At 34.9% G+C, this 10,791-nt stretch overlaps 1 protein-coding gene across 1 annotated transcript; it reads left to right on the forward strand.

Annotated features, from left to right (window-relative positions):
• The first annotated feature begins 8,170 nt into the window (after nt 1–8,170).
• Nucleotides 8,171–10,378, forward strand: LOC149154825 (GDSL esterase/lipase 7-like). The gene is made up of 5 exons (XM_089445274.1): nt 8,171–8,701; nt 8,924–9,051; nt 9,167–9,403; nt 9,684–9,939; nt 10,058–10,378. The coding sequence occupies exons 1-5, from the start codon at nt 8,239–8,241 to the stop codon at nt 10,279–10,281; spliced, it is 1,308 nt and encodes a 435-aa protein (XP_089301400.1). The 5' UTR covers nt 8,171–8,238; the 3' UTR covers nt 10,282–10,378.
• The last annotated feature ends 413 nt before the right edge of the window (nt 10,379–10,791 follow it).

The raw sequence follows: 10,791 nt of genomic DNA on the forward strand, positions 1-10,791 counted from the left end.
TGTGAGTGTTTTTTTAAAGTATCTTACTGCGGTATGGTTCCTCACTAGGTAGACCCTATCGCCTACAATATCCCTCTTTATTAAATGGTAGAATATATTATTACTGCAGTTATTCGGGCTTTCCAATATTCCAAGTATTATATTTCCTCTATATATATGTTTAGTCTAAATAGTGTGCCCTAGTACTGATGGTTATGTATTTTCGCTTAGTATCTACAAAGTCAATTTATAAAATGCAAGATATATTTTCCTACTTCCTTCCGTTGAGTTTCTTTCCTTGATATGGAAATTTGGAATGGAACCTAGCCCTGGGTTCTGCTCACTCATCCCCCAGTATTCACATCCTGAACTTAAGAACATTTATTGGGCTGCTGGTTAGTTGTGACGGCCCAAAAAATAACTTATTTCTCTTATTTTTAAATAAATTTATACCAAAGATACCCTTTTGCGGAACCTTGTCCTCAACAGGATAAACTATTCAGTTAAAAGTAAAAATCAATCCAATTGGTAATCTTAATTGGTAATCTTAATGATCAAGTTAAACAAACAGTACTGAAAAGACAATAGGTTACAGAGTCATTAAATAACACTGTAAAAACTGTGTCATATGATGTACCTATTCCATTCTAATAGAAATCTGGAATAGCTAGCCCTGTCTTTTGTGGAGATTTCCAGTCATATATGTAGACAGATAGATCAATAGATGTTAGTGTGAGGCTCCCTCTTCATCGGGTTGAACAAATCCGGAAACGGATTTTAAAAACGGAATGAGATTATCTGCAATTTTCCTGGCAGTTTATACTACTATATGGACAGCTATGTTATGATTTTGTTTGTTTAAGGGTGGTTAGCCCAACTTCAAATTTACTATTTCTTTATGTAGTTATTCATACTTGGAATCTTTTCTTCTAGATGTGATCAATAAGTCCATATGTTATGCTTTTGCTTGTTTAAGGGTGGTTAGCCCAACTTCAAATTTACTATTTCTTTATGTAGTTATTCATACTTGGAATCTTTTCTTCTAGATGTGATCAATAAATGTTTATACGTTGTTTCTTAGTTTCACCTGTGTGGCTATTTTCCAGGATTGATACCTAAAAATCTTAGATTGAAAATATTCCTTACTTTGGTTAATGACACCATTATTGGTAATCTTTTCTTCTAGATGTGATCAATAAATTTTTATACGTTGTTTCTTAGTTTCACCTGTGTGGCTATTTTCCAGGATTGATACGTAAAAATCTCATATCGAAAATATTCCTTACTTTGGTTAATGACACCATTACATAATTACTCCCAAATCTCCAGTCATGCTGTGAAGTCATGATTTGAGTGTTTTCTTAAAGTATCTTACTGCGGTATGGTTCCTCAGTAGGTAGACCCTATTGCCTACAATATCCCTCTTTATTAAATGGTAGAATCTATTATTACTGCAGTTATTTAGGCTTTCTAATATTCCAAGTATTATATTTCCTATATATATATATATTTAGTCTAAATATTGTGCCCTAGTATTGATGGTTTCTTATAATGTATTTTGGCTTAGTATCTACAAAGTCAATTTATAGAATGCAAGATATATTTTCCTACTTCCTTCCATTGAGTGTCTTTTCTTATTATGGAAATTTGGAATGGAACCTAGCCTTGGGTTCTGCTCACTCATCCCCCAGTATTCACATCTCGAACTTAAGAACATTTTTTGGGTTGCTGGTTAGTTGTCTTGGCCCAAAAAATAACTTATTTCTCTTATTTTTAAATAAATTTACCACCGAAGATAACCCTTTTGCGGAACCTTGCCCTCAACAAGATAAAATATTCAGTCAAAAGGAAAAATCAATCCAATTGGTAGTCTTAACGATCAAGTTAAACAAACAGTACTGAAAAGACAATAGGTTACAGAGTCATTAAATAACACTATAAAAATTGTGTCATATGATGTATATGTTCCTTTCTAATAGAAATTTGGAATAGTTAGCCCTGTCTTTTGTGGAGACTGCTAGTCATATATGTAGACAGATAGATCAATAGATGTTAGTGTGAGAAACTACACTTTTTTCATCCTTTCTTGCAATCACACATTTACATGAAAACAAGCTATGGTCTGTCACAAAACATCATATCAGAATTTTCCATCTTTTCCTCACATGCCCATTCGCGTTTCTATATATGGAAAGAGGTAACAAATTTTCTAAATATTCAAGCAGATATGGATAGATCTTCGATTGGAAAATGTATTACATTGGTTCGAGAGACAAAAGTAAAATAGGGCACTTCGTTTCTACATCATTTGGGGTATTTATAGGAGCAGGAACACCAAAATATTTGAAGAGACTGTCCCACAAGTGAGAAAAACAAACCTGACGATTGTGGAATATTTCAAGGAGATTGGGCCTTGGTGTCAAAAATCACATAGGAGAATGTGTTGCAATAGAGAAATTGATTCGTCCATATGGGTGGGCTATTTTCATGGTGTTTCAACAAATGGAGTATGTGGGTGTGGGGCAACACATTGTTTTTGTTTCTGCATAATGCTATCACTTCAATTGGTTTGGGGGTGAAGGTACAAATAACAAAGTTGCTTTCTCTATGGGGTTACTACATTGTGCTAGCTGGATGGCAATAGAGAAGATAGAGGTTGTTGGTGACTCCAAATCAGTAATTGAGTGGGTACAACGGCGTTCTGCTTTTGGTCCGCCCTATTTATATCACTGGAAGCAACAAATCAGATATTTGAAGTCGTCCTTTAAGAACATCTCCTTCTCCCACATATACAAAGAGTAGAACAAGGTGGCCTATCTTCTATCCAAAGGAGGGTGCATTGTTATGTCGAGTGTTATCTCCTATAAGACCTTCATCGATAATTGTTTGCAAAGCTTTGGTTTCTTCTTTCTATAATGGTCGGTGTTTATGTCTCCTCTACTACTCCATTGGTGTATCAACATTTATGGTCATTTCTCAGTTGCAAGGTTACAACTGAGTTATTTTAACTTCGAAGAGGACCCAACCATCATATGCAAAAAAAAATTCAAGATGTTATTCCCCTGTTTTTGGTCAGTGTTTCTTATTCTGGGTCATAACTGCTAAATCACAGGTATTGAATGGAAACACCTTATTTGTCTTAGGATTTTATGGGTCAACTCTGTTTGTCATTGCAAATTTGAGTAGATTTTAGATCGAGCGGGAGCTTTTTTGTATTTCAATATTTAGCAATTCAAATATAGATTCTGGGTTCACACCAAAAATATTTTGATACAATCTCAATGATAGGAGATTCAAAACTATGCAAATCTAAAATATTTCTTATATAAAGGATAATTGGTTTTTTCTTTTTGAAAAAAAAATCAAATTAGAATTTAAAGCTTTGCAAACTTGTTCCCGACTAGAGATCACAACGATTGCAAAGTAATGTCCACAGTGTGCCTTTGTGGATGAGAGATTCCAAAACACACCGATAAAAGTTTAATCGTTGGATATTAATTAAATTGGATTATTGTTTTTGTTGTAAATTGTGTGAGAGTGAAAGTAATTTCCATGTTTCAGCCAGACGCTCCACTTATTATTTGGGACAAGAAGTTAAAGAAAAATTGTGTGTGACTGAAAGTAATGTCAGATATTTTTGATGGACACTCCACCCATCATCAAGAACCAATAAAATCTTTTTTAAGCAACTTTATCATCTTTGTCTTGGATGATAAATGGAGTGTCTACTAGAAACTTTTGCCATTTCTTTTTCTCACACATAATTTACATAAAAAAAACAACAATCCAACTTGAAGACGTTCCTTTTGCTGGCACGCGGTTTACATCCAAAAACAATAATCCAACTTGAATTGATATGGAAACCTGTATTTGCATAATAATTAAAATTGTTGAGTTAACAAAGCACTGAACCAAGGAGCGTGCTAAATGAAAGAGATACAACTCATCAAGTTCATAGATACGAGTATTCAACCGGAAAATCTTGCATAAATTATAAGATGATGGAGAAATTGAGAGGCTTATTTCAAATCAACAAATAAGAAGTGATAATTGGCAAAAAGATTAAAAACTTGAACATGAAATCAAACAAAATAAGAGAAACTACACTACATTTTATTGAGTGAAGGAACGAATGTAGAGGATGTGATTACATGATAGGAAGTGACTCTGCCGAGTATCTATAGACTTTCTAGATATAAACTTGATTTGCATATCAAATTTGTCAGAGAGATGCACCTTTTTGGAATGAAATACAGAACCTGTCATCATGGAAGGAATAAGATTCGCTGGACTTCATGGAGAGAGAGGTGTGTCCAAGACTATAATTGTACTTTGTCTGCTAATGAAAATGGAATGAGAATATAGTATATCAGAGTAAGAGCATGACAGAAGGAAAATATATAGTAGTAGAAGTGTTAGAAGGAAAAGATATAGCAGTCAAAGTGTGCTCAATGCTCTCCAAACAATGTACTTACACTGTTATATCTTCTCCTCCTTGAAATTTTACCAACGATCATCAATTCATAGAGCACTTGCCTGATCTTCTGGCTAAACATGTATTGGTCACTTGGTTTTTGATATCCTCCAAACACTTGTTTTATTGTGATCAAGAATGACATTCTTACATTTATTTCTCTAGCTCCAATTGAAATCAAAATCTACACAATTGAGCATGACAGATATTCAAGGGAAACTGCTCTGCTAGGGTCTAGTGCTTATAGAGATAAATCTAGATTATATAAAAAATATTTATTTCTTCTTTAGAATGTTTTTTTTTTTTATCTAAATTCATGGGGAGTGAGTGAAAGCAGATTTGGTAATGTTATTAGGAGGCCCACTAATTTTGAATGGGACATCATTCTTTAGCTTTTATTCTTGTATGTTTCTTTTCAGATGAACACAGGTGAAAACCAATTACCGTCTCTTTCAAATTAATATAATTTACGAGGCAAACTCAATCAAGCATTTTGAATAATAAATCAGTGGGTTTCTTCTCAGAGAAAAAGTGAAGGATAGACCAGTAGCTTGAACTTTAATGAGAAGGATGGATCATGTAGGGAATAGTGGAAAGTGCAACCTTTGTCAGTTTCCACCTTGTTGGTGTTGTTGAAATACCATAATAAGTGGTTTTGTTGGCACCTAAAGACATGCATGGAGAAGCTTCTTGTTGTGAAGAGTTATATTACATCTTTGTAATGAATAGACTTGTTTCAAAAGAACAAATATATTAAGTGTCTGGATTTTGACTTAAGTTATCTTTAGACATATGGTTGTCTTGTTCTTCAACTTCAGATTTGTAATCATAAGTGATAGGGCTGAAGCATCCTCTTTGGCCATTTAAAATTGCAGCACCTATCAGGGTGGGTTCCATTACATGGTTTGATGGCTGTAATCATAAGCGATAGCACTGAAGCATCTTCTTTGGCCATTTAAAATTGCAGCACTATAAAAACTGTGTCATATGATATATCTATTCCTTTCTAATAGAAATCTGGAATAGCCATATCTCATACCTCTAATTATCAAGAAATCTTGCACTTCCTTAGCAAAGAAGGTTTTCTGAACGATAATGCCACCAACACTGTACCTAATGGATATTCATATCTTTGTTTGCAAACGTTCCTAGTGTCTTTGGGTGCCATTACATGGTTTGATAGCTATAATCATAAGTGATAGGGTTGAAGCATCCTCTTTGGCCATTTAAAATTGCAGCACTTATCAGGGTGGGTGCCATTACATGGTTTGATAGCTGTAATCATAAGTGATAGGGCTGAAGCATCTTCTTTGGCCATTTAAAATTGCAGCACCTATCAGGGTGAACTAACTTACGAAAGGAAAATCAATCCAAGTGTTAATTTTAATGACTTAGCTACCTATGAGCCCTGTCTTTTGTGGAGACTGATAGTCATATATGTAGATAGATCAATAGATGTTAGTGTGAAAAACTAAACTGCATTTTATTGAGTGAAGGAACGAATGCAAAGGATGTGATTACATGGTAGGCAGTGACTGTGCCTAGTATCTACAAACGTTTTAGATATAAACTTGATTTTCATATCAAATTTGTCAGACATATGCACCTTTTTGGAACGAAATCCAGAACTTGTCATCATGGAAGGAATAAGATTAGTTGGACTTCATGGAGAGAGGTGTGCCCAGGGCTATAGTTGTATTGTGTTTGCTAATGAAAATGGAATGAGATAATAGTATATCGGAGTAGGAGCATGACAAAAAGAAAAGCTATAGCGGTAGAAGTTCCAGAAGGAAAGTGTGCTCAATGTTCTCCAAACAATGAACTTACACTGTTATATCTTCTCCACCTTGCAATTTTACCAATGATTGCCAATTCATACGGAACTTGCGTGGCCTTCTGACTAAACATGTATTGGTCACTTCGTTTTTTATATCTTCCAACCACTTGTTTTATTGTGATCAAGAATGACATTCTTACATTGCTTTCTCTAGCTCCAATTGAAATCAAAATCTACACAGTTGAGCATGACAGATAGTCAAGGGAAACTGCTCTCTAGGACTTTCTAGAGAGCAGGAGCATGGCATAAGGAAAATATATAGCAATAAAAGTTTCAGAAGGAAAAGATATTGCAGCCAAATTGCACTCATTGTTCTCCCAGCAATGAGCTTTTACTGATATATATATTCCTCTTTGCAATTTTACCAATGATCACCAATCCAAAGCACTTGCCCAATCTTCTAATTAAACACGCACTGGTCACTTGGTTTCTGATCATCCACCCTTGCTTTCAATAATTTCCATTTACACGTCGCTATTCTTCCGCACTCTATGCCTTACGGCGTTTCCTTTGCAACATTTGGTGCAAATGCTAGTTATAATCAGATCCAATTTAAATATCAATTAATCAATATATTATAACTTGGATATTTAGATATTAAAATGCGTGACTTATTCTGGTTGACCAAGCTATTATTTCAACATTTCAAGTAATTTAATGGTGATTTTAAGGAGTCACGTTAAGAGCTTTAAGATGCTTAGAGCTTTAACATGCTTGGTTGTGTAACACAATTTTAGTTAGTTCACCAAATTTTCTCCCGTTGATTGAGATATTTGATAATAATTTTAACGCATTACTAGTCCAAATCATTCGTACTTTTTTAATCAATTAGTTTTATGATAATTTATAAAAAATAAAAGTCTAAATCATTTGCAATTTTCTAATTAATTATTTATTATTTTAAAAAGTAAGGGTTTTCCAAATTTATTAAAAACAATTTAATAAAATGTTATACTAAAAATTGGAAAGGGTGAAGAGTTAATGAACCAAGAATCATGAGTTAAAAACCATTTAATATTACTCGCAACTGATTTTAATTTTCTAATAATTAAAAAAAAAAAACCATTTAATATTTCTCAAACCCGATTTTAATTCTCTAATAATTTTAAGAAAGAGGAGATAATAAGATATAAATTTATTAAAAATAATTTAACGAAAAGTGAAATGTTATAATAAAAATTGGAGAGGGTGATGAATTAATGAACCTAGGGTCATGGGTTTAAACCGAAACGTTATTACACGGAATTTTAAATTTACCTCAGTTATTTTTTTATATATGTATCGAAGATGCCTTTTAATTATAGAGTTAATTTTATTGGTTAGTTTGATTCATTGGGTTCGTTTAACTCATTGGATTTGAATTTCCAATGAATTTTTAACATTGATTTATATAATAATAGCTAATCAAATTGATTATTTTAGTAAATAACGAAAAAATAATTTTTAATTATTTAAATTATATTTATTTATACAATTATTTATTTAATTAAATTAAAAATTAAAAATTTTTAATTTATTAATAATTGTATAAGTTAGATTTAAGATTTTTGTGATTTATATGATAGATAAATGACTTTCAGATTAATTATATCATTCAAATTTTATTCCAACCAACTTAATCTGTTTCGTCCCGGTTACAAAATATAAAATTTTACAAATATATATTTTAATTTTACAAATCTTTATTTTATTTTATTTTCAATTAAAATGGTATGTCTTTTAATTTTTAATTTATTTTTTAAAGAAGAGTTTTATGATTTTGAATTTCATTTTGTCAATCATAACGGATAGCCAAGCGCTTATACCCAAGAAACCACTGCCACGAGACTTGTCAAATAGCATTGCTCTGCTCCTCTATTAATTGAAGGTACCTCGTTCATATTGCTGCGTATGGTATTTTATGTTCATTAACTTAAAAATGGGAGGACCTTGAATTCCACGGCTGGCGATGAAGCTTTTTGTTCGAAAGCCAAGAACCGGTGTGCACCGCAGGGTTCTGTATTCGACCGTTGCGCTCCTCATCTTGGGCGTTGTTATCTTTTTCAGATCTCTGCATCTCACGCAGATGCCCTTGTCACAAGAATACAAAAACCCACAGGAGCAGCTACCAGGTCACGAGTTCGATCCTCGGGATGAGAACAGAACAGATCCTTTGGACCATCCGACTCCACTCAGAACATCCGCCAACTCCACAGGGAATGCATCTTCAATTGTCACAGCGAACAAACTGGCTCGCCGTCATTCACTGGTCCCTGGGTTCTTTATCTTTGGAGACTCCACTGTAGCCTGCGGGAATAACAACAGTCTTGGAATTTTTGCGAGAGCGAATCACCCTCCATACGGAAGGGATTTCGACACCCACATCGCCACAGGAAGATTATCCAACGGTCGGCTCGTCGTAGATTACCTAGGTAAGATTTCTTGATTATTTGGAATATATACAATGTGTATACATCTCCGTGCAAACCCTAGATGCGCATGTTCCACGTTTTCTTCATCTGTACCGATCAATCTCTGTATAATATATACAATGTGTATACATCTCCCGACAAACCCCAGATCCGCATGGTCTAGGTTTTCTTCATCTGTATCGGTCGATTTCACTATAAATTTCCTTCTCTGAGATGTAACAGCAAACCTCATGGCTATGCCGCTGGTTCAGCCATTTCCTGGACAAGCGGGGCGAATCGAAACCATGGCGCGTGGACTCAATTTTGCTTCTGCGGGGGCGCGGGTTTTGCGTCCCAGTGACTCAGACCAAGTACTGATTGCCCCTGTACTCAACGCTATGAATAGTAATACTTCCTGTAAATTTTCTTTGAAATAATGGGGATTGGTCTAACAGAATTTGTTTATATTCATTCATTCAAAAACAGGGGCAACGCATATTGTTGAGGCAGCAGGCTAAGCTAGCTACAGAAACGATTGAGCAGATATCGTCGATCCTAGGGCGAGAATCAACGAATCAAATAATTTCGAAGTCCATTATTTATATCTCCATAGGAACTATCGATTATATTGACTTCTACCTGCGCAATCCTTTTGGATTTTCCTCATTCACGCCATGGCAATTCAACCAATTGCTCATCGATGCCATCAGCACAGAAGTGGAGGTCAGTAATCCTGCAAATCTTCGTGTCCAGGGTTTAGGGTTTGTGGAGGTCAGTTGTCTTGCAAATCTTCGTGTTCGGGATTTAGGGTTTAGGGTGGAGTTCAGTTATCCTGCAAATCTTCGTGTTCAGTGTTTAGGGTTTAGGGTGTGTGCAGCTCAGTTATCCTCCTAATCTAGTGTTTCTTGACAATACCAATAATTATTTTCTTGACCATACAAGTAATAATCATTTCAGTCTTGTTGAATTGAATTGCAATTTGGGTATATTTATGATTGTGCAGAATCTGTATAATGCGAACGCAAGAAAGTTTGTGTGCGTGGGTTTAGGGCCTCTTGGATGTGCACCACATTTCTTATGGGAGCGTAACAGCACCGACGGGGAATGCATTGAGGAAATAAATAACATGGTGATGGCGTATAATTTGGCTCTTAGGTACAAGTTGGATAAGCTCAGCAACAGGCTTGCAGGCTCCAGTATAATCTTCTGCAATATGTACGATGCAGGCATGGATATAGTGCAGAATCCTGGTAGCTATGGTAAGAACACGAAACCCCGATGCATTTCTATTAATACCCTGTGTTGATGTGTGTAGAAATTGCATGATAGTTTTAGGTTTGAATTCATGGACTGTTTTTTTTTTATTTTTTTTTGCAGGTTTCAAGACTGCAAGCGATGCTTGCTGTGGGCAGGGAAAATATGGTGGGGGTATCATATGCACCACTGCAGACATGGCTTGTGCTGATGCTTCCTCCCACGTCTGGTGGGACGCATATTATCCTACAGACAGAGTTAACTCTATAATGGCGGACAACATCTGGTCAGGCAAGCGTATGAGCATTTGCAATCCCATGAATCTCCATGATTTAGCGATGGGATAGACATTGTATGTAATGCATAGAATTTCATATTTCAGTTCAGTTGAGTTAGTTAGATGTTGCAATGTATCATAGGGCTGTTCTGCTGGTTATAATTGTGCCAGAAATTATGTTTTTGAGTGAAACACCACACGGGAAGAGATTAGAGGACTTGTTTGGCGAAGGTTGTTAACGCCATTCTTGATTTTTTGGTGATACTCAGTTTGGAAATGGTGATGAGCTGCTCATTTTGCAGATTGATATGTATGTAAGTTGGTTAGGAATGAATGGTTCGTTGTGTTGGCCAATTGATCTTGGCTACTACGTTGCTTTCTGTATTTCCGATTTTTGTTGAAAACATTTAAACGGAACATTTTTACTTTCATGTTTTTGTTGAAAGCATTTAAACCATGAGTACATAAATTTGTTTCTTTCTTCTTATCAGAGACACTGAATACATAAATCGGTTTCCGGTTTCCGGTTTCTTTCTGCTCATTAATTTAAATTTAATATTAATGTAATTGATACCATCAA

The sequence above is a fragment of the Pinus tabuliformis genome, chromosome 9 (genome assembly GCF_031772625.1).
Source record: "Pinus tabuliformis cultivar Carrire ecotype Pingquan chromosome 9, CPIR1, whole genome shotgun sequence".
Classification (NCBI taxonomy): Eukaryota; Viridiplantae; Streptophyta; class Pinopsida; order Pinales; family Pinaceae; genus Pinus; species Pinus tabuliformis.

Coding starts and splice junctions, on each gene's coding strand:
- LOC149154825 (XM_089445274.1), top strand. CDS start 8,239: ATGAAGCTTTTTGTTCGAAAGCCAAGAACCGGTGTGCACCGCAGGGTT. Junction 8,702..8,923: donor GCTCGTCGTAGATTACCTAG/GTAAGATTTCTT, acceptor GAGATGTAACAG/CAAACCTCATGGCTATGCCG. Junction 9,404..9,683: donor CCATCAGCACAGAAGTGGAG/GTCAGTAATCCT, acceptor ATGATTGTGCAG/AATCTGTATAATGCGAACGC.